Source organism: Neolamprologus brichardi, chromosome 7 (assembly GCF_056152115.1).
Source record: "Neolamprologus brichardi isolate AB-2024 chromosome 7, ASM5615211v1, whole genome shotgun sequence".
In the NCBI taxonomy this organism is placed as follows: Eukaryota; Metazoa; Chordata; class Actinopteri; order Cichliformes; family Cichlidae; genus Neolamprologus; species Neolamprologus brichardi.
Genome location: NC_142110.1, coordinates 44,825,846 through 44,850,662, shown reverse-complemented (window position 1 = coordinate 44,850,662; position 24,817 = coordinate 44,825,846). Strand labels below are relative to the sequence as shown.

The 24,817-nt window shown below is 38.7% G+C and overlaps 1 protein-coding gene across 2 annotated transcripts; it reads left to right on the top strand.

The window, feature by feature from the left end:
- The first annotated feature begins 1,812 nt into the window (after window positions 1–1,812).
- LOC102799020 (bone morphogenetic protein 1-like) lies at window positions 1,813–24,134 on the top strand. Of its 2 annotated transcripts, none has more exons than XM_087843669.1 (20): window positions 1,813–2,123; window positions 8,096–8,197; window positions 8,310–8,459; window positions 8,784–8,901; window positions 9,242–9,420; window positions 9,533–9,638; window positions 10,556–10,680; window positions 12,436–12,551; window positions 14,944–15,046; window positions 15,126–15,242; window positions 15,362–15,507; window positions 15,895–16,090; window positions 16,193–16,318; window positions 18,480–18,640; window positions 18,827–19,007; window positions 20,897–21,022; window positions 21,410–21,537; window positions 21,614–21,827; window positions 22,680–22,930; window positions 23,021–24,134. In XM_087843669.1, the coding sequence occupies exons 1-20, from the start codon at window positions 1,997–1,999 to the stop codon at window positions 23,153–23,155; spliced, it is 2,907 nt and encodes a 968-aa protein (XP_087699795.1). In that variant the 5' UTR covers window positions 1,813–1,996; the 3' UTR covers window positions 23,156–24,134. The 2 variants fall into 2 exon arrangements, with proteins under 2 accessions (XP_087699795.1, XP_087699794.1); XM_087843668.1 differs by having other exon boundaries at window positions 18,477–18,640.
- Window positions 24,135–24,817: the final 683 nt, after the last annotated feature.

Genomic DNA, 24,817 nt, shown 5'->3' with positions numbered 1-24,817 from the left:
TCCCACTCACATCACACTTGTAGAAAACTTTGCTAAGAGTTTGCACAACAAAACAAAACTCTCACGCATGGGTGGCTGATTTACCCCTCCTCTCTTCTCAAAGTGTTTCTCTGAATGACTCCACAGCTTTGTCCAGGTATTTGTTTTCACTCATACTTTTCCTGGTTTTGTTTTTTTTTCCTTCTTTTTTTCCTTGACTTCTTTTGGTAGTTCACTTGAATCTACAACTTACCCATCAGTGCCACTCAGTGGTAAACATATGCACTGTGCAAAGCTGTCACTGCAAATAAACATTAAACACTTTTTTTCCACACTGCTTTTAATATTTTAGTGGAACTGAATGCCAGATGATTCACAAGATAAATACTATACAGGGTTAATATAAAGTGTCCACATGAAGGATTTTCTCTTTGAGGCTGAACCATTTCTTGGTTATGCTGCTATAGGCTGAGACTGCTGCAGAGAGCCCTGCAGCACACTGTGATACACTGAGCACTCGTCCACTCACCTCTTTTCATTACTCATTTCATTGCTCGAGGCTTCTTCCTGGTAAAAGGGAGTTTTTCCTTCCCACTGTCACAAACTGCTTGCTCACTAAGTGCCGCTTGTATAGTGTTGCTTTGATTTGGTCTATATAAATAAACCTCAGTGGAACTGAACTGAAATGAACTCTTGTAGCTGATTAACAATCAGTAAACTAATGGTTAAAGAAAAACACAGGATGAGTTACATGCTGTCTGATACTGTATGTTCCACTTCAGAAGCCAAATCAATTAAATGCTCCACACTCAACAAATTAGCAGTCATTAACAATAAAAAACTAATTTTATATTTCTGTTATGTAGGAATTTCAAAAACATGATTGCTGGATTTTATTATATTTAGTAAGCTCTGGTATATATCATTTCACATGCTTTCTTGAGTGTATTTCATCTCCCACCTTTCCACCAGGTGCCCTTGGTCTGATTTCCAGTCTCATCCCTCAGTCTTCTGGCACATTAATCCTGTAAGACACTTAGGAGCAGCTGGAAAAGGCATCCAGCTGCTCCTAAGTGTCTTACAGGATTAATGTGCCAGATTATTATTATTATTATTATTATTATTATTATTATTATTATTATTATTATTATTATTATGTTAAATCACTCACGATAGAAGTCCCCTTCTATCAGTATTACTACAGTGAGCCTTTCAGAAAGTTTCGAAACCTCATCACACATTACTTTCATAATTTCTTTTGATGGGAAATCTTACTGTAAATATAAATAAATAAACAGTTCTTTTGTTTGTTTTTGGAAATTAGATAAGACGGATAGTAAGTCTTTTGGCAAAAAAAATTAAATAAACGTTTTTTCTTTTTCTTTCTTTCTTTCTTTCTTTTCTTTTTTTTTTTTTAAATTTCCCTTAGCTTCAGTTATGAGTCAGCTCCTCTCTTAACTGCTGAGTCAGTATTCCCGCATTTCAGAGCTAACGTGTGAGTGGACCTTGTTGCCTGCAGGTGGTGTAGCGGGTCAGGAATCAGCACCTTGTGATAGTCTCTGAGGCATAAACAGTATCGGGATTCTGTTACACAAACACGACCCAGTCTCTCTTATTTAACCGATGTAGGTTGTCGAGAAACAGTTGTAGTGCACAAATACAGGATGGGCTACATGTCAGCTTTGTGTTCCTGCTATAGGTGTTTCCCCCCCTTTAATTTTAAATGTTTCTAACATGTTTAATAACACAGAAAGAAATGACACGGATTTTTACCCGCGCTTACGTCCGATGTAAAGCCCCCTAAGTCACCTGACAGCAGGTGAAGCACCTCTCTGGCTTCAGAGGCATGGGTGTGTGCGTTGCTGTGCGCTCGGTGCTGGATGCCAGCGAAATCACTGCAGCAGCATGGAGACGTGAGGAAACAGCGCCGCCGGGCAGGAGAGTCTTTTCAGCGCCTTTTTCTCTTACTGCAGCACAATTACAAACTTTACCTCCTCTGCATATTTGATCAAAGGCAATGGAAGTCGTTCCTAGATTTTTGTTTGTTTGTCTTTGCGTTCCTCTGGCGGCTGATTGGGAGACTGTGGACGCAACTTTTACTGACCTCGGGGACGAAATCGACTACAAGGATCCATGTAAAGCTGGTACTGTCCATGTTACTGTACATGATACCTCCTTCTCTTGTTGTGTGTTATTGGTGTATTTTTGGCCAACAGCTCGAAGTCTTGAAGGCTCCCATCCCTGTGAAAAGAGCTAGATGTTTATTAAAGGATAAACCTTTAAAAGAAGAAAAAATGATGCTCTCAGCTTAATAGGTGTGAAGACTGGATGCAAATAAGCTTTAAACCAGGGAAAATATTTTCAGTCCAAAAATAATATTTACATATTTTTATTTTTTTTACATTTTATTGTTGTTTGAAAATATTTAGAATAGCAGCTAATCGATTGTGAGGATGTTACACAATATGTTCAAATACAAAAAGTGTAAATGTTTTACATCCTCTGGAACAAAAAGTGATTTTTTTAAACCTAAAGCTATTAAATCAAGTTTAATAAGAAGTAGAAAAAATAAAAAACTGTTAAACTACATGAAAATGGTGTAACTGCAGTTTTAAAAGACAAACAAACGATTGTGCCACTGCAAAATGCAGTGGTATTTACAAAAAGGACTACTTTTAAAGTCAAATGTAGACTTTCTGTACTGAAAAAGTTCAACCAATATTTTTTTTTGTTTGCACTTATTTATATGTGTTTTTTCTCAAAGTAAAGCAAGCATGTTTTTATCTGTACTCAGTTGTAAGAAAGAGATGCAGAGGTGACAGTGACACTGTAGACATAGCACAGTATGTACCCCAAATTAATTTATTTAGTGAAATAATTGTTCTTTTAATCATGTTATACTTTAAAAAAAAAACTATTATTCCTGTATTTTCAATGTTTTCAATTTTAGTGTTTAACAGTGTAAATTTTGTTACACTTCAAAGGTCTGTCATGTAAAATAACTGTAATATTAACATTAGCATTCTGGTAGAGAATGTTAAAATAATACATGCTCCAAAATAAAGTAATGTCATATTTCCTTAATATACAACAGAGTATTGTGAGCAAGATGCAAGAAACTGCATCTGTTGAAATTAATGTGTTAAAGTACAGTAGTTGTTTTTTTAAATGCAATGAAGAGTAACTTTAAATACCTGCAGTCAAGACAATACCATAACTTTCAATTAACATAAGTGCAGTGGTACATGTCTGTGTTTTTAATATAAATAGGTTGGACTGTCATAACTAAAAGTTTAGGCAATGGCACTGATTTTGCGTTTTACACACTTTGGTTCAGTTTTTTTTTGTTACATTTTTACTTCTTTTGATGATGAAGAACAATCATAAGCATTTTATGAATTTCAAAGACTTTTATTGTTAAACAAAATACATTTTTACAAAGAGTCTGTATTTACAATGCTGACCCTTCTTCATAACTTCTGCAATTCTCCACGACGTGTTGGATATCAGCCTCAAACTCCACGATGTCCCCAGTATGTGAGCTTCTGCTTGTCCATCCACTTTTTTAAGGTCTCGCTAAGGCATAAACTCTTGGTCTGGAGAGTTTCCTGGTATTGAATCGAAAATATTAATTTGATGATTATCGAGGCACTTTCGACTCGCTTTTGGCTTGTGACATGGCGCTCCATCATGCATGAATGTGATTATGATCATCGTTGTGATCAAGTTGGTGCACTGACAAGCCAGGAATGGCTGGTCATCAATCAGGATTTCCAGAAGCCGACATCCAGTCTGCCACAGAGGACTGCAGAAGTCATCAAGAAGAGCGTGTTCCTCATGTTTAACATTTATTGAGAGGGGGAAAATCCCATTAAAACAGGAAACGTTTAATGTCCTTTACCAACAGTGTTGGGAAGGTTACTTTTAAAATGTATTCCACAGAATACAGAATACATGCCCCAAAATGTATTCTGTAACGTATTTCGTTACGTTACTCAATGAGAGTAACGTATTCTGAATACTTTGGATTACTTAATATATTATCATGCTGTTTACAACTACATGAATGTACTATTGCTGTGATTTATTACTGTTACTGAAGGTCTGCGGCTCCAAACCGTAGTAAAAGGACCTCTGGCTAATACGGCGGGTTCTGTGTCGGGCTCATAGCTGAAAACTAGCTTTACCTTGTTGTCTGGGTCAACTTCGCTAGCGAGAGACAGAGAGAGGCGTTGAAAGGCTGCTCCAACAGAACTTATTGTTTTTGGAGGAAAACACGAACACGGTGTACAGTCCAGTCTTAATAGCTTACTTACAACTGGGCTCGTCAGGCACTCTTCTTGGCTGCAGTGGTTATTATTATATTTACATGCTTCCAGCTCCTGTTTTTGCATGATGACAGCTCCTACTTTTCCTTTTTCTCCCTCCCTCGCTCACAGACACATAACGTGTATGGTAGTCCATTCTCCCTGCAGCACGGACTACACTGCCTATGATGCTAAATTCTTTAGAGCTATACCGGTAGCATTCTGCCTATTAGCTTAGCACAACAACAACAAAAAGGCCTCTCTCACCCAGGAAACACGCAGAGAGAGAGCGTCACCCTGTAACCATGGCAACCGTAACGCTGCCACCTGGAACAACAGAACGTAGCTGTCAAACAAAACCCAAACAGTCCTGACCTGCGACAATATGAAACAGGGAAGTACCGCCGTGTAATCCATTTATTTCAACAAAGTAACTGTATTCTAAATACCACCTTTTTAAACGGTAACTGTAACGGAATACAGTTACTCATATTTTATATTTTAAATACGTAACGGCGGTACATGTATTCTGTTACTCCCCAACACTGTTTACCAATATAGCATAATATGTCATATGATGCTATATTGGTAAAGGACATTCAGGCAGTGTATACACACACACACACACACACACACACACATATATATATATATATATATATATATATATATATATATAAAGGTTTCCATCATCCAACATGACAAACAGTTCACTGCGGTTATCCTGGGCCTCCAGCGGGTTGGGGTTCCTTTTTCACTTGTGACTTCTGAAGCTTTCAAAACAGACCACTCTTCCACTCTGAGGGAGTTGCCTGGAGACTTGAGGTCACTGAGGCTGTGCCAGCACAACCCTCAGCTGGACTGTGGTGAAATCCCTCGAGCTCCAGAGCATGGGGTGCGCACTGCAGGGGTGACAGTCATTTACAGTCACCCTTTGCTTGAGTGAGTTTACTTCAAAGGCTGACACAGGGCCCACTACCTCTTTTCATTTGTACTTTCAAAGGTTGTTACACACACTGTTAAATGAGGTATTTAGAGGGAAAGACTCAAGTGAGCAGCTCTGCTTGGCCAATATGACGGATATTATTTTTCAAAGAGCATTTCATGTCATCCTTGAGTTTTGGAAGTTATCTACAACCCTTAATTGTGTTCCTCACTCTCCCCTTTGTTGGCCACTGGAAGATGTTTTGTAGCTAATCTTGTAGTTCAGCATAGAAGTTTAGGGTTTCTTCGTTCACTTCCCCACGGCCTGTTAGAGCCCAGTTTTCTGTCAGACTCTTCTTTAACAGTTCTCTGCAGCTGACACTGAGCTATGCCATATCTTGAAGCTGTTTCACCACTTTTGTCTTCTACTGTGTTTGCTGCATTGCTGACTTTGTATGAAATCCTGTAGTGACGCAACTTGTTTTTTTCTTTTTTGTTTTTTTTTTAAGGTATTGCAGAAAAGTTGATGAGACCTTTAAAAATCTACCTCTGGGGCATTTACCTCTGTGAATTCGTGGAGTTCACTCATTTTGTGTGTCAAAGTGCAAATTCAGTCTATTTTATCTGCTGTTAGCATTTTATATACAGACCTGTATGAAAGAGCCAATGCTTATTTCTTTATGTTGTGGTATAGAAAATATGTGTAGTGATTTATTGAAGCAAGAATACATGGAGAGCCAGTATATAAGGTAAAAAAAAAATGGGTGCAATTTTAATAAGTTTGAATGTCAATATTTGCTCTGACCATCTATATTCTTTAACACAGTCAGGTTTTTTGTAATGTCTTTATGTAGTCTTCAGGAATAGTTCTACAGGCTTCTTGAAGGACATTCAAAGCTCTTCTTTGGCTGCTCTTTGTTCTGTTCTATCAAATATGATCCCACACTGCATCAGTAATGTTGAGGTCCAGGCTTTACAGGTGGTACTGCATGGCGGATCAGAATCTAGTGGTATTTTTCTATGTTCATAATTCCACAAATTTTGACAAGATCTCCATCACCACTGACTAAAATGCAATTCCAAACCATGACAGAGCCTCCACTGTGTTTTACAGACAGCTGTAGACACACCGTTCCCTCACCTTCTGACCTCCTCCATAAATCTTGATAATGATTTGAATCTACAATTTGGATTCATCACTCCATCAGTCTAGTTCTTGTGTAATTTGGTATACCTCAGTTTTTCCTTTCTGTTTCTCTTTCCTAATAATTGCTTATTGACAGCCGTCCTTCCACTGAGACCATTTCTGATGAAGCTTCAGTGAACAGTAGATGAATCAACTGAAGAGCCAGATGCGTCTCTCAGATCCTCTGTCAGGGCCTTTCAAGACGTTTTTTTCCTATTTCTTAAGGACATGACTTTCAGTTGCTGTTCATCTGTTGTAGGTTTTTGGCCTTCCACTCTTTGTTTTTCTTCCACTTGTGCAGTTTACTTAGTTTAGTTAGACATGGTGCATCTTATGCAGAGATATCAGCTGATAGCTGGTTGGTGCAAAAATCTTATTTTCTATCTGTCAAACTGTGCAATCTTTGGTATTTTTAATGGATTCAACTAAAGAAATTGGAGGATTTTTATTTAATTATTCATTTTACAACAAGCTGCTAGTAGCAAAGTGCCTGAAGATACAATTTAAAATAGGTTCTTTGCTAAGTTGTTTGTTATGTGCAGACACAACACCGGTTCACCCCTTGTTAAGTGACTTTTTATGCTTGAATGAGTAATAGGTCAGTGGTAAGTGGCTTAAACAAATTAACAGACAAACAAAAAGAAACAGTCCTGTGAAAATGGTCTGGTACAAGAACTGAAATAAAATATGAGTGAAAAGCAATGTGTAAAAGACTGTTGCTCAAGACCACTTTAAAGAATTACAACAGTCTGTCTCCTTGGAAGCAAAGCATAAAGAAATGGGTGTTGGCTCAAAAGTTTTGCACGCTACTGCATTTAGAAGTCCAAATTTTGCAGCTTGTGTGGATGAAAACAAAAGTCAAATATCATACTGATATCTCAGATATGAACATACACACACGAACACGCACAAGAGTACACTGATCCAGTCAGTTGCTAAACACTGAATAGCAGGTTTTTTAATAGTAACTAACTTTAGCATTGCTCTAAATTAAAACCACGCTGTTAGAATAATGATTAATGGTATTTCTAATCTTAGAAATTTATCTCAACTTATCCCAACCTTCTTACCGACTCTAAAGAGATTTTATGATATTTAGTAAAAATGTGAACTGATTTAATCATTCAATTTCTACTGTATGCACCTATTTCAGTTGCTATTCAGCAGTCCTGCAAACTCCAGCTCAGCACGGTCACAGTCCTGTAATGTATTCAGTTCACATCTTCCTTCCTTCCTTTAAAAGGACACAAACAGTCCTCAGATATGCTTTAGTTTGTGAGCCAAGGGCAGGTTGCAAAAAGAGATGACTTTAATAAACTTGTTAAAGTAGATGAGACAATCCAATAAAAGTCCCACTGAAGGACAAACTAATAAGAAGAGTCAAAACATAAAAGACAAAATAAGGCAGCAGGAAGAGGTGAACATGAGCAAACCACAAGAAGAAATAGCAGCTCTAAAAAAACATGTAATCGAATGAGGACAAAAACACAAAGAAGGGGAAAAGACAAATGTAGAAAGGGGTTGAGAAAATAAAACAAAAAATTAAAACCTTTAATCAGAGAGTTTTTAATATCAGCGACTTTATGTTCATGTTGTTGAGCGACTGCTCTTTAAGAGGTGGTTTCTAAAATTCTCCTCCCTGTCACTTTAACAAAAAGTTATATATCTTTAATTTATCTGAGAACTTTTATCCTCATAGCTGCCTTTTTGGGAGACATCGCACTGGATGAAGACGACCTCCGCTTATTCAAAGGAGCTGATGATGCACAGCACGCAGTCCAGAGCAACCACACAAACTCAGGTGTCGAAACAGAGAAAACCCAACTAATATGCTAGGAATTCAAACTAAATGTGCAAATAAGGGGATCATAATCAAAACAAACTCCCCTGAACGTCCTATCTATCTTTTACAGCTAACAGTTCAACTTCCAGTGAAAACAGAAGGAGTGAGAGGGCTGCTGACAGACGCAGCCTCCGTCGACAGAGGAGAGCAGCCACCGCCAGACCTGAGCGAGTATGGCCTGATGGTATCATCCCCTACGTGATCAGCGGAAATTTCAGTGGTGAGCTTTGGTGGACAACAATAAGTCTTACATCTGATTTCACCATGATAGGATGGTTGCAGGTTATCAAAAAGCAAATGAATTTTAGGTGTAATGCTTAACAGTGCATTCACCTGACAATTCAATCAAAAAGAACTGACAACATACCAGACGGCATAGAGGTTATTTTCTGCAGACTTGCTGGGCCTCGAAATCTTCGGCTTGCCCTGTAGTGTGCATTGGGCACACAAACATTTAAAAACCACTGCTTTAAGGAGTCTTTGTTGCCATGTGCAGCTTGGACATCCTGAAACTGTCAACATCTAATTCAGAGTTTCCTTTCAGGCAGTCAGCGAGCCATTTTCCGTCAGGCGATGCGTCACTGGGAGAAACACATTTGTGTAACGTTCACAGAGAGGGCGACTGAAGAAAGCTACATTGTTTTCACTTACAGACCTTGTGGGTAAGTTGGGAGCATGTCAACATTTTTATGATGTCATCTGTTTTTTAACAGAAGTGTTTGTCTCAGCTTACTGGCTTAGAAAAAAAATGCACAACGATCTAAACTAAAATTATTGGAGTTCTTATTCATTTATTTATTTATTTATTTTTTACCAGATTTATTGTTTCCACTGTTTTCTATTCAGAAACCATAGACTGTATATAAAAGATAGAAAGCTCAGACTGAATACTTTCTTTAAAAGTGGGCATATACCTCTCTCTATAGTTAACCTGTTAAAAACATGGGGAGGGGGGGGGAATAAAAACAGGATGTGGACCTGAATAGTGTCGCTGACCGGCAGGTGTTGCTCCTATGTGGGGAGGAGAGGTGGCGGTCCTCAGGCTATCTCTATAGGAAAAAACTGTGATAAGTTTGGCATCGTTGTGCATGAACTCGGCCACGTCATTGGCTTCTGGCATGAACACACACGTCCAGACCGTGATGAGCATGTAAGCATCATCAGAGACAACATTCAACAAGGTACTCTTACTGCATGCGTGCGTTGAGGATGAAATAAATATGTGGGAATGGTTACTGATGCTGCAGATGTTTGTCTTTGCATTTAGTTTTTTGCCTGTTTGTCCATCAAAAGGGCAGGAGTATAACTTCCTGAAGATGGAACCAGGGGAGGTCGACTCACTGGGAGAGGTATACGACTTTGGCAGCATCATGCATTACGCAAGGAATACATTTTCCAGGTTGGCATCTTTTTTTGCTTCATGTTTTATCTCCTAAAGTTAGTATATTCTCAACAGAAATGTAAGCTTTTTTTTCTTTTGTTTTTGTGTTTTTTTCTGGACATTTACACTTTTAGCTTTACCATATTTACATTAACAGGCAATTAAAAACCTTTCTCACGGCAGTTAATTGCTAAATATCTCTTAAATTCATGATTTTCTCTGCCTACTTCCAAACCGCAAACACACTAGCCTGACTAGCCCCACGTGTCATCGTCACCAAGCTTGTTTCTGATTATCTAACAGGGCTATTACCCTGACCTGGTGTTTGTCCCTTGAGTCAGCTCTGCTTAGCATGCCTCACAGGAAACCTCTGGGGGATTTGTCCTGTATTGTTACAGAAGCGATTCCACACTAGTCTCCTCTTTTGTTTCTCTCCCATGCATGTCGTTGCCCCTTTCAGTTTCACGGTGTTTTGGTTTTTTTACCCCCATAACCACATTGCAGGTCTGGGTCATGGAGGCATGCCAAGCTAAAAAAAGGCCCCGCAGTTCAGTCTTTGTCAAACAATTTGGGGTGGAGTGGCCTTTTACTCTGGCATTCAGGAGCGGGCTCCACTGAGCCGGCTGGCACCGGCGAAAGGCCCCATTCAGAGCGCTCTGTTTGCACATGCTTGTTATTCATGGGTGCATCACCATGGGAACTGCAGGGTGGGAGCTCCAAACTCAGTGAAAGATGATCACAATCAATAAATCAAGGTCCTGAACAGGCGGTACATCAGTAAAATCATGTAGATTTCATCGATCCTTCAGTTTAAAACCTCTGAAACTCAGATCTTCTTGCACATCAGTAAAAGTTAGAAGTTAGAAGATGTTTTTTTTCCTCTTCAGGCTTTAAGTGTTGTCACTGAATTCTTTGCTGTGGTTTTTCTGAAACAGAGGCATCTTCTTAGACACAATCTTGCCCCGTTATGATGTCAATGGAGTCAGGCCGTCTATTGGGCAGAGGACCAAGCTCAGTAAAGGAGACATTGCACAGGCCTGCAAACTCTACAAATGCGCAAGTAAGCTACATTTGATGTAGAGAGGCTAACCAAACTTCACCAAACTATATAATGAAATCCCATGTGGCCTTTATACTTTTATTATTTATTAATTTAAAAGTAACTGGTCTAACTGAAGATAAAACTTCTCTACCCTTGTCAAACAAAAACAAAGGTTTAACAAAAAAAGGTTCAGGGATTCTTGCTTGATATTAAATAGAGCACAAAACCATGGAACAAAAACCTCAATATTCAGGAGAAATAATACAATTTTACTCTTGGATAAAATTCTTCTACGATCAAACACAACAACACAAACGGTTTAAGATGCCAAAATTAAATCCCCCGTTCACTTCATGCTATTTGGACAGCTGTGCCGACTTCAATATCTAATATGAAATCTTGTCAAAATACAACAACACCAAATGCCGTCAGTTTAAAGAAAGAATAAATAAATATTTCACTGCAGTACATTTCTAAGAAAACAGTCTTGATGCCGTATTTTATCTGCTTTCTTGCAGAGTGTCTTCTGGAGTGCGTCACACTCATTTACCCACATTTCCAGGCAGATGTCAGCTGTTGATCCATTTACTGAGATCAACAGCAGACCTTTGGAGTTCCTGCGTCAATGAATATGTAAAAATTGCTCAGCTCACTAATATGTTTCACAGACTCGTGGGCCTCATGTTCTAGCCGAGAATGACGCAGTGAACGATGGTCAGGTTAAGGTTGATCTTTAGACACACAGGAGTGTCGCTCCTCGTCTCTATCAAACCAATTATAGTAGCTGCTCACTTGCAAAGCCAACAGACTATCCACATAGCTGGATAGTCTGGATAGTAGCTTTTATGTTTTGCTTAGAGACGTTCTTCACACTGATGGTTTCTAACTGCAGGACAGTGCAGACAGCAACTGTGTTGCATACTGTAACTGCAATCAAGAAATGAAAAGCTGCTCACTCTTTAGGGAATTCTGATATAGATAAGGCATGTGGTTTAAGACTCCTAAAAACTCTAACACTCCTGGATCCTTTTCATTTCTGTTTTATTTAGTTAGTGGTAGTTTTCAAGTTGAAACAGCAGTTTCAACCTGATGGCAGCATAATGAAAAGTCTCATCTCTAGTGTAACAGGTTAAAAGTAAAAGTGATTTTATTATTATGTGCACCATGGACTGTTTCATACAGAAGATGATTAGGGTCACTGGAACAAAAATTGGGCACATCTTTTTTTTTTTTTTTTTTTTCAGAATTCAGACTTAAAGTTTAGAAAAAAAGTCAGAATACTGACTGAAGAGTGAGCAGCTTTCCACTTCTCGATTGCAGTTACAGTCAGAATTATGACCTTTTTTTTCTCAGAATTCTGGAAAAGGAAAAAAAAGGTGTGTCCACTTTTTTTCTTTCAGTGGCCCTAATCATCTTGCATAGATTCAAGATGTGCTAAAAATCCGAGGAGATTATATGTTTTTATCCCCATTGTACACCCTATTTGAAGCAAGACATGGAACTCATTTTTCATTTCTACTAATTCTGTGCTTGTGAGGCACTCATGACTGAGAGTTAATCATCACTGGTTTAAATAAATTGATAAAAAATGATATTATTTCTCCCTAAAATGAACCCTTTGCGAACTGTTTTTTGTTTGTTTGTTTGTTTGTTTTTACCTGAACACCAATCAGACGATCAGTCAAGGCTATGCAATGTTTCTTTCCTCACATAAACTCTTTCTGTTTTCAGTTCTTAGCTAAATATATTTTAAATAATCTCATATTGTGACAGAATGTGGGGAAAGTCTGCAGGACAGTTCCGGAAACTTCTCTTCCCCTGGTTTCCCTAACGGATACTCGGCATACACCCACTGTGTCTGGAGGATTTCTGTCACTCCTGGAGAAAAGGTACTCAATATGTGGATGCATTAGCTCCATAAGGGCATGATCAGCTTGGTTACTCACCTATTGAATTTATAAAGACTTTATCCATAGTGATCATGAGCTAAATCAAAAGATAAAGTGGTAGTGCAACAAGATAATGAGCTTAAACACATCATAGAATCATAATTTATTTTTCAAACTGCCAATTCAAAGCCCTGATGTTAGCAGTTAATGTGAGGAAATCCACTAACATCTTTCCAGGGAATACAGACACAGATAGCTGCAGATACCACAAACGAGCAGTCATTCTTATTTATGCTTATTTATGCATAAGAGCCCATGAGTAGTTAGTGGATTGTTATGTAGTTTCTTCAAGTGACTCCTCAAGTCATAAGGAAAAACTTAGCGTGCGAAAACTTGGCAGGCATGCAGACATCTGCGCGGAGCCTCGCCATCTGAAGAAGAAATTCGTGCCACTTGAACTTCAGCAGATGCAGAAACTATAACGCACGCATTACAGTCGAAGCTGTTCTGCAAGGAGGACTTGAGTAAAGTTGAAATGAGGTCCATTAAGTGTTGCATTAATGCTCCATATCAGTTAGCAAGCATTCACAGCACATGGACTGCAACCATCATTTTTACGTCTTCTGCTAAAGTTAACAAGTTTCCCAATCGCAATGAAATAATTTTCTTAAATAAATTAGTGACCAAGTCATACGTTTTTTTTTTTTTCTCATTTGTTTGGGCTGATTGGTGTTTCTAATATAGCCACATAGTGAATATGGCTAAGTCAGTCTAGTTATTTCATTCATATAATAGCTACTTTTGGTCGCTCTTATTCACAAGGCGTCAACACAATGAGTCGTACTACGGTGGCCCTGAGAGGCGAAACATACTGCAACTTAAGAAAACACCAGCAATAAGAAAAAAGCTGCAAAAGCACACAAAACACAACGGAAATAGGAAAAACAACAACGGAAATAGGAAAAAACTAAACAGAAATAGGAAAGTGTTTCTCCCCAGAAACACTTCCCTTGTGCTTTTGGAAATCTGTTTTTCTCTATTTCTGTTCTCGTTTTTCCTATTTCTGTTTTGTTTTTTCTTATTTCTGTTGTCATTTTTCATATATATGTTGTGTTTTGTGTGCTTTTGCAGCGTTTTTCTTATTGCTGGTGTTTTCTTAAGTTGCAGTATGTTTCGCCTCTCAGGGCCACCGTAGTACGACTCATTGTGTTGACGCCTTGTGAATAAGAGCGACCAAAAGTAGCTATTGGCCTCTCAGGGCCACCACCAGTGTTAGTCAAGTTACTTGAAAAAAGTAACCAGTAACTAATTACTGATTACTTCCCCAAAAAAGTAATCCTGTTACTTTACTGGTTACTTATTTTCAAAAGTAATTAGTTACTTAGTTACTTTTTTAAAAGATGATTTACAACCTGAATAGGTAATAAAGCAATATATCGTTCAGCCCAATTCTATTGTTTCTGCATAATCCATCATATAAAATGTAATCAAATGAAAAAGTCTCTTTTTTAAAGTAGTTTTATTAGTTTTAATCTTTTAACTTTACGCATGAAGCAAAAATTAAATTATATGCAACATTCTCTGACTGGAAAAAAATTTGTTTAACATTTAAACCTATTTTCTGCACATTCCTGCACATAAAATAAAAGTTTGTTGTGTTTACACTCAGTCTTTTAAATAGATGCACGTATAACACAGCAGAAAATAAATAAAATCAAAGACTCAGCGGTCCTGTTGCTCTATTTTCACCTGTAAAACAAGAGTGGGGCAGGCGGAGGTTTGCCCTGGTGCAGGTGTGTTGTAGTGGTTGGGAGCGTACTCGGTGCTTACTCGGAAGTTTAGGGGGTTTTTTTGCTCTAAAAATAAGTTTTCTTCCCACGCAGTTAATAGCGGACGCTAATGTTTTTGTCACTTTTTACGGAATCAAACTCAAAGTAAGGTCAGTACTTCCACGCTTTAAACCCTACACGCTCATACTCTCTGCCGCACTCGTGATATTATCCATTGTTGATCTGCACACAGCTGTTGCCACGAACGTCACACTCACTTACATCATTGTCATGAGACACTCTCGCAAAAAAATCACGGTTTTAGTAACGCAGTAATGCAGCGTGCTTTAGTAGCAGTAATCAAATTACTTTTTTGCAATAGTAATCCTTTACTTTACTCGTTACCTGAAAAAAGTAATCGGATTACAGTAACGTGTTACTGCCTATCTCTGGCCACCACACCTTCTCACATTTTGATTTGGCAGATTTTTTCTAGCACAACCCAAATGAATTTGTATCACCTTCCACCTTTTTTAGCTCTTTTGGGACGACACAGATGTAGAATCTTGATGCCAGATCATTTGCTAACACCCTGGTGTCCTTCTGTCTCCTCTGCATCTTAGATTGTTCTCAATTTTACATCCATGGACCTATTCAGGAGTCACTTGTGCTGGTACGACCATGTCGAAGTCCGGGACGGCTTCTGGAGGAAGACTCCTCTAAAAGGTCTGTTTTACTTGCGTCTCTAATGTGAAGTTCTTACCGAGAAGAAATGACAGTTTGGGGTTTTTTTGCACTTTTGCAGGGCGTTTTTGTGGAGACACACTTCCAGCTCAGATTATCTCGACCGACAGCCGACTGTGGATTGAATTCAGGAGCAGCAGCAGCTGGGTTGGCAAAGGATTTTCAGCTATTTATGAAGGTACAATGCTCAGTTTTCCCGTGCATCTCCTTTTGGTACAGATGTGAATTTGGCCATATGAAAGCAAGTCTGTGACTGTAATCAACTGCTGCTTATGTCACTTCTCACCTCCTGCGCAGCCATCTGTGGAGGAGAGGTGAAGCGGGAGAGCGGCCAGATCCAGTCGCCTAATTATCCTGATGAATACCAGTCCAACAAAGAGTGTGTGTGGAAAATCACAGTGGCAGAGGGGTTTAATGTTGGCCTCTCCTTTCAGTCATTTGAGGTAAAATTACCTCTTTTGTTGTTATTCCTGCATTCTGGCAACGTGCTAGCAAATAAAATTAAAAGGTGGTCCCTGCAGTGAATGGTGCAGTTGGCATATAGAGAAGAATGGCCAACCTGGAAAGATTTAAAACAGTCTTAGCTAATTTGCAAAGATTTTAATGTGCTGCTATGGTGGAATTTGTTTTATTAAACTTGTTAAATAATTAGCTACTATACTATAGTACTATAGCAACTTTTTTAAACTTTGGAAACTCTACAGAGTGTCAGCAGAAAAAAACCCATCTCACTTTTATTGTTTGTGGATGGCGAGGATGATGCTTTGGACAGACTTCACAATCCTCTGCTGTAATGTCTATTAGCAGACTTTTGTGTCCACGCTGTGCAGATTGAGAAACACGACAGTTGTGCCTACGACTACGTGGAAGTGAGAGACGGCGCTTCAGAGAGCAGCCCGCTGCTCGGACGTTTCTGCGGGTACGACAAACCAGACGACATCAAAAGCACCTCCAACCAGCTCTGGCTCAAGTTTGCTTCTGACGGATCGGTCAACAAAGCTGGGTTTGCGGCCAACTTTTTTAAAGGTCAGAAGGTCATTTTAGCAGCAAACAATCTGGCAGCAGTGAGACCTGTTTGATGCATTTGTCTGGCACAGAAAACTAGTAATTGCCATTTTCTTTTGTTAGAGATGGATGAGTGCTCCAGACCTGACAATGGTAATTGCGAGCAGCGCTGTCTGAACACACTGGGTAGCTACAGATGTGCTTGTGACCCGGGGTATGAGCTGGCAGCTGACAAACACACCTGTGAGAGTGAGTTTACAGCCTGACTGCTCATATTAAATTATTGTCAACTTCAGAATGCCACTGCTTCACGATATGAAGTACACTCTGACGAGTATGTTCCCTCTACATGATATATACTCACTATGTACACCTTTAACTGCTCATTAACCAAATATCAAATCATCAAAACATGTCAGCAAGACAGTATATTTAGGTATGAAGAAATGGTCAAATGATCTGCTGAAGTTCAAACTTGAGCATCAGAATTGGGAAGAAATGTGACGCTGAACTTATCAGACGGACTGTTCCGAGCAATTTTCTGGGATTTTCCCACACATCCATCTTTAGTATTTACAGAGAATGGTCCAAATAAGTAAAAATAACCAGCAAGCATTTAACATTTAAGCATTACCAATCTCGGTTTATTAGAATTTACCAGATATTTAATGTTAGCTTTGGCTTGGATGAATAGTGGGTCTTGTCTGAGTCTTGTAGCCTTGAAGATGGCAGCAGATGTGCATGGCCGTGTAGTAAATCGGTGTGTTGCCCCCGACACTTTTCAAAGAAATAAGAATTTACTCTTGACTAACTTGACTCTCAGTTTCTCAGCTTTTAAAATACACCAACTTCTTTAAATCCTTAAACTATAGAAAAAACAAAAACTTTGCAGATTCCTCTGCTTCCATCAGTGACTCCACTGAAGTGTTGTTGCTGTATGTCTCTGCAGGTCACCATGGAAACACTTCATGCAAGTTTGTGTAGTTGTAAACTAAACACTATTTATTTATTTTACACTACACTATTCTATACTTTATTTATTATTATAGTGTGGTATATTAATATGTATATAAATATACTAGGCTATAGCTTCCCTAGTTCACTGCTGTGAAAAATCAGGGTTAGGGGTTAGAAAAGAAAGATGGAAATTCCAACCTGCAGTGATGAGGTTGATGAGGTGTCTTAGGGGTTAAAACACTGGGTCGTTAGCTTTGCAGGGGAACGATGCATAAATTTGAAGCCTGACAGCATCTCTTGTATATGCAGCTCTGGTCTTTTGGATAAAGTGGCCCTTTAAAGAGCTCAGCGGCAGAGACCTTTTTGTATTTTGTAAAACCTAAAGCCCCACAGCATAATAATAATAATTCTAATAGTTTATATGAGAAATTCATTATTCATGAGGCTACCTCGTGTCATTTTTTCTTGGATACTAATGTTTAGAGAGGCCCCACTCACTATGGGAAACACACATGTGCACAATAATAATTCCATAATCCCTGCAGGTACTGACTTTAGAGGGAGAATCAAGACACATAATAAAGTTGAGTTTAGGTAAGGGTTCGAATTTTCAAAATAAAAGATATTTAAACCACCTCGTAAAACAGTCTCTGGTTAACAAATGAGTCCAGTGTGTGATGACTGCTTCCAACAGTATAATGTCACAAAGCTCAGATGATCTCAGACCGGCTTCTTGGCCAGGACAGTGACTTCACTGTACTCAAATGGCCTTCACAGTGACCGGTCCAATACACCACCTTTCAGATGTGGTGAAACGGCAGATTCACATTGTTAATGTGCAGCTGACAAATCTGTTTGTAATTTCTGTAGTTTAGAATTTCTGCCATGTCATGCTTAATTTTACGGTAGTGCGCCTAAGCTGTCAGCTCTATTATGCCTAAAGTTAAATCCCACATCTTTTTTCCCCTGTGCTATAAATAGATAGATGTAAACCTAAAGTTATATAGGCCATATATATATGATTTCCGATAATAATTCTGAATATTTGGGACTCGCAGGTGTTACTAGAATGAGATTTTTACCTTGTTGAGTCATGTTTCTACCACATGAGGGCAGCGCTCCCCTGTTGTATCTTCACTAAGAACTTATATCTTGATTCATCGTTTTAAAAGTGTTTGCAGACACAAATAGCAGTAGGAGCTGACGTTTACTCTCATTTTAAAAAAATAACAAATAATCTAACTAATGGTGTTAAATTTAAGGATGTCTTTTTCTCATTTTAGTACCACAATTTCAAATCCATCAGTTTAATTATTTCGATTTTTAAAAAAAAAACAAAAAACATTCAGTTCATTTTTTGTTTTTGTTTTCTTCTGTTGTTTCTGGGATTTGGGGTTTTGTTTTTGTTTCTTTACTTTTACCACTTAAATCTGTGTTTTTGCCCCACCAGCAGCTGCCTGTGGTGGATTCATCACCATGCTGAATGGCTCCATCATCACCCCCGGCTGGCCCAAAGAATACCCACCCAACAAGAACTGTGTCTGGCAGCTAGTGGCACCCATTCAGTATCGCATCACCCTGGTGTTTGATGTGTTTGAAACCGAAGGGAATGATGTTAGTGGGGTTTTTTGTGATTTGCTAGGAAAGTGCTTGTACACATGGTTAAAGAGCATTCAGCAGGAATAAATACCTGATAAAAATCTCTCGTGCTAAAATATATGTGTAAAAAAAATACATCAAGTGAATGACGCACATCAATACATTTATTAACAGGGATCATTTCTGTGTGTTTCCCATCAGGTGTGTAAATATGACTTTGTGGAAGTGCGCAGTGGGTTGAGCTCAGACTCAAAGCTTCATGGCAAATTCTGTGGAGCAGAGAAACCAGAGGTCATCACCTCCCAGCAGAACAACATGAGAATTGAGTTTAAGTCTGATAACACCGTCTCCAAGAGAGGCTTCAAGGCTCATTTCTTCTCTGGTGAGTTGACTGATGATTTAGGAAGCATAGAAGGAACTGCAGAGTAAATGTATCTGTTATGGTAACTGGAGGGACTCAAACGCAGGACTCCTTGGCTCAAAGGAAGAACAGAGGGTTTATTCACAAACACCAGGTGAAATGTGCAACAGTGACAAAGTGCTATATACAAGGGTGTGGGGATCAGGGCTCCAGGGAATCCACAGGGAAAAGCAGGGGAACACTCTCACTCCTCTTCAGTCTCTCTTGGTGTCTCACCAGTCTCTCACTCCTCTCTCGCACTAGAATCTTTGTTGGCAACAAGGGCAGGTCCACGGTGTCTGTACACTGGAAACAATGTGTTAATGCAAGAAGCAAAACCACAGGAACTAGACTGCAGTGTCCTAGCCAGGATTTCACTGACACAGGTCAAGCATCAATCCAGTGAAGAGCAGTCTTGCTTCTTCCCTTTAGTAGAGGCTAGTTAATGAGACGCAGGTGTTCATCTCGCAGGTATGTAGGCCAAAGGCGGGAGCCCACAATTTGATATACCTTTATTAGTCCCACAAGGGGAAATTTCACAATGAACTCCGCCCAGGCGACAGAGGGAGAGAGAAAAAAGAGGAAACAACACATTTCTCAGGCGGATCTGCTGGACCGTGACAATAACAGTATGGTGCAGGGAAAACGGCAAAACCAGAAAGATGCAGTCCGCTGACTTCACAGTGAGATATAATGTATCACAGAGATATAATCTTACACAACCTTACCCAGAATGCTTAGTATTCGTGTGTAAACACATATTCCTCTTGTGTATTTTTATTATTCACATCAAAATCTGAGGATTTTCTCTTCTTTTACAGTTCTTTATTTTTGCCCCTTTAATCAAGCTAGTCAAATAATATAACAATAAAATCAAAGCATAAAATTTCAATAGAACAGAATAGAATAGCTACTTTATTGTGATTCAGAACACAGACCCGTTTGTGCACATCAGAAAAACCATTTGGTGCATTTACTCACCATTGGACTGTACGACTTAAATCATAATACAATCTAAATCTATGGATGTGAAAAGAATCTCAGATATGTAAACGTAAGAATATAAGAGACATTTGTCTAAATACATTACTCAAAAAAAGAGAAAACCTGTAAAAAATATTAGGAAAATAAGAATAAAAATTTTAAAAAAGAATCATAATGTCACCATTTCAGGTATGAAATTTTTGTATTATTAAAAAAAATACTGCACATATAAACGGCCCCTCTCCATTACTTAAATGGTAAACTAATTGCCCAGTTTGTAAATATGCAGAAAATTTTCCAGAATATGGAACTGAAAATGATTATAATAGTTCCCCTTTTAAAGTCTGGCTAATGACCAGATTACATGTTTTTATGCAATATCATTAGATAAACAGCTACCTGAAGTTTTTTACTTTTCCTCAGCAACACTAAAAAGCACATTTAAACTCTGTACACTACGACAATGTATGATTTCTAGCAGCCATATAATCCTAAAATCCTGTGCCTAGTGTAGCAGACATTTCCTTCTTGAGGAAAGGCTTAATCTCAGTCTGACCCAATAAGTTCTGCATGTTTTCTGATGCCTGCTTTCACACATTAGAGTGTGGGAAAAATTCTATTCTGATTATTTCAGATTATTCTGAAATGTATTATGTAAACTGCCTAGAGTACCAGGATCAGCAAGCTCTATATAACTTTTGGGAATTATTTTTACATCAGTCAAATCCTTATAAATGTTATATACTATGTGTAGTAGTGTCAAAATAAAAAGCAAAATTACAAATTACTTCTACAATATCTGAATGTTACTGTTTGTCACTGGAATTTGTTGCTAGTGACAATAAAGTTTCTATTGTATTCTATTCTACTCTATTCTATGTCCACAGATATAGATGAGTGCTCCAAAGGTAATGGAGGCTGCCAGCATGAATGTGTAAACACCTTCGGGAGCTACAGCTGTCAGTGCCGCAGGGGCTTCATGCTGCACGACAACAGGCATGACTGCAAGGAAGGTGCAGTATGTCCACTGTTCACTCATCAGTGTGATGTATGGCCTTATATATCCTTACTTTTCTCTAGTGGACACATGAAGCTATCGTTTGTGATTCACTTACTATCTAAAGATGAAGAGGGAACACACCCTTTACCAGCTGCTGCATATTTACAGACAAAAGTATGACCTTAGGACTATTTATTAATAGTCTGAGTGGGAAAGTAGGATTGCTTAAGGGGAGCTTTAGTTTTGCTTTCATTTCGACAGTTAATATGTTCGGCCTGTTTTCCACAGCATGACCTCAGAGGATGCTTGTGCTGGAGAAAAGGAAATGATGTGCAGCTGTTATTGTTTTGCATCCTGCTTTGTTTTTTTGCTTTGTTTTTTTTTTTTTGTTTTTTTACAGCGGGATGTGATCATGTGATAAACAGTGTGTCCGGCACCATCGCCAGCCCTAACTGGCCTGACAAATATCCCAGCAAGAAGGCTTGCACCTGGTCTCTTTCTACAACCCCGGGCCATCGAATCAAACTCGTATGTCACGATGCCAAAATTAAAGCTGTTCAAAACCATTTATATCGTTTTAAGTTTAACTCAAAACAATTTCCAGATTTTTAATGAGGTCGACATGGAGGCTCATCTGGAGTGCGCTTATGATCATCTGGAGATTTATGACGGAAGAGACAATCGCGCTGCGACTCTGGGACGCTTTTGTGGCACCAAAAAGCCTTCTCCGGTCATCTCCAGCGCCAACAAAATGTTCCTGCGTTTCTTCTCCGACAGCTCTGTGCAGAAGAGAGGGTTTGAGGCTTCGTACAGAGCAGGTGAGCAAACTACAGTGGCCCTGAGAGGTCAAACCTTCTGCAACATAAGAAAATGCAAAACGCAAATAGAAAAATGCTGCAAAAGCACTCAAAACACAACAAAGGTTAAATAAAAGACAACAGACATTTTAAAAAATACAATGGAAATAAAAAAAACAATAACAAACACAAAAAACTCACAAGTGAAAGCGTTTTTGGAAAAACACCAATGTGAGTGAACAGCTACAGAAGTGACAAGCTAACAGTTGCTTTGCTAACAGCAAACATGTATCTACGGTGTTATATGAATCATAACACTGCATGAATACTTTGAACACGTCTCAGTGAAAGCCTTCCCGTGTTTTGGTCTCCATCAGCTCCACAGCTGTTAATGTCTCCTCAAAAACACTTGAATCTTGTGTTGGGTTCAGTTTCCATTTCCAACTTCCATTGTGTTTTGAGAGATTTTGTTTTTTTCAGTTGTCTTTGTGTTCTAGTCAACTTCTATTGTGTTTTATTCAGCTTCTATTTTGCTTTGTTCAGTTTCCTTTGCATTTTATTCAATTCACCTTATGTTTTGTAAGATTTTCTTCAACTTCTTTTGTGTTTTGATTGTTTTTACAGTGTTTTCTGTTTGTCTGTGTTTTCTTAAGTTGTTTTGCATCTCAGGGCCACTGTAGTAAACAGACTATAAAATACTGCTCTGCTAAAAAAAAAAAAAAAAAAAAAAAAAAACCCCAAGCAAAAATAGAGTAAAATGGTGTTTTGAAGACAGAATAAAAGCTCAAAAATGTCACAATTCAGTTGCATTCCTTCCTAACTTTTATGAGTTCCTCTTTTTGACCCTCTAATTTTGTGGTTGTGGATTCTCAGAATGTGGAGGAAGCTTTAAAGCAGAGGTCAAGACAAAAGATCTGTACTCCCATGCCCAGTTTGGAGATAACAACTACCCTGGAGGCTCTGACTGTTTGTGGGTGGTAACTGCTGAGAAGGGTTACGGTGTCGAGATCATCTTCCAAGTGTTTGAAATTGAAGAGGAGGCTGACTGCGGGTACGATTATGTGGAGCTATATGACGGCGCTGACACCAAGTCTCCCAGGCTGGGACGATACTGCGGATCTGGGGTAGGGCTGAATAAAATCAGTCTCGCTCACTAATTTCTATTTTTTATTTATTTGTTTATTTACTTGTCTGTATCGGTTGCTTTTTCTCAGGCCCCAGAGGACGTGTACTCAGCTGGAGACTCCATTGTTCTAAAATTTCACTCGGATGACAGCATCAATAAAAAAGGCTTTCATGTACGCTACATAAGCACAAAGTTCCAGGACACATTACACGTAAGCAAGTGACTTTCCAAACCTTCCCCAAACCTAAATGGAGACTTCACCCCTAGCATTTGGTTGGTCACACCCATTTCCTGGCGAGGAGTGAATGCACGGGTTGATACCACAAACAACAGCCCAAACGCTTTACATTGACTTCTGTTAGACAGACTGAAGCCATGCAGAGACATTACATCTTCACTCTTCATCATCATATAGCCCTGTACCGTAACAGTTTGAATGATTTCATATATAAATATACAATCGCACCACTTGTAATGAGCTGATTGGAGTTTTAAAATGTAAAATGTATATATTGTGATAATAGTTTGCCTTTTTATTTTAATCATAATTTCCACTGTCACTTTTTTCTCTCTGAGGTTGAAACCTTCATCACTTCTGTTGGATGTAATGCAGTTTCATGTATTATATTACTTGATAAATTAACTTAATATGTATGGAAAACAGCAAAACTGTATTCTTGAATCATACCTAATCACTTATTTAAGATTATATTCTTATCTGGCTTTGCTTTAAATTAGTTTAGTTTTTGAGTTTGTATGTCAGCCATCCTCTACAGCTTCTTGTTGTTGCTTCACAGCAGTTACGTTTTTTTTCACCTGATCAAAAATGATTCCTTAAAATCCTGGACTACTTGCTAATCGGGAAGTTTTTCCTTTGCTGAACTTGGCATAAATGCATACAAATTATCACCTGCTGGGTGTGGTTACAGCTGCATCATCACTGATGCTGAGCGTGCGGAGAGGACGCTGATGTCTTGGACAAATGTTTGATTTTTGTTGTGAACAAAGTTCCGTTTATGAAAGCTGATGGTGAATCAACCAACTAACTTTCTTTCCCAATTTCAAATTACTGAGAGATGTGTGTACGTCTGCACCTTGATGAGCCTTTTCATGGTTTCCCATTTATGACTGCAAAGATGTTTTCACAAGTAACATCCAGCTTTGTTTGTAGTTTAGTATGAAAAATCCTCTGCACATCTGTGCCATGCGTTTTAAATCCATGCCACATCTTTTAAATCAAAATCGATTTCACATATTTTTTTCTTGGCTACAATCTTTCTCTGCTTTGCTCTGATTATTTGGGACTTAATGCCCCCCTTTTGTTTGCTGAGCCAGATCTAATCTCGCTAATTGGGTGAACTGAGTGTATTGCGGAGACACACAGTCACATAAAATTAAACCTTCTTGAAAGAGCAAGAAACTGCAGTTCTTCAACCAGCCACTTGAAGCTGCATCCAAAAGCAAGAATCATGTTTACAGCCTGGTAACAAATTGGTTTTGGCCTCTGTGCACGTTTTCCCCCTTCAGCATCACTGCAGGTGGGTGAATCTTTTTAAAGCTAACTCATCTATCTGGATACTGGAGTTAGGGAACCTCTAGCTGCTGTGTTATTACTGTTGGAACCTGTTACAAATAGAACTAGCATGCCTTGATGTGTGGTTTAGGCCACCCAAGAAGTGCTGAAATTACTTAGAACTAATCAGCAAATATATGTGTGCATTGCACATGTACAATTTATGAATCCAGTTTGTTAACCAAGCATCCACCTACTAATCCAAATATGACATTCTTGCTCCAAAACAGCAACATGGCCATTAACATAACGCTAACATTAGGGTTTCAAAATGAAGCCTAAAGCAAATGGGTAGCCTGGCAGTGACAATGG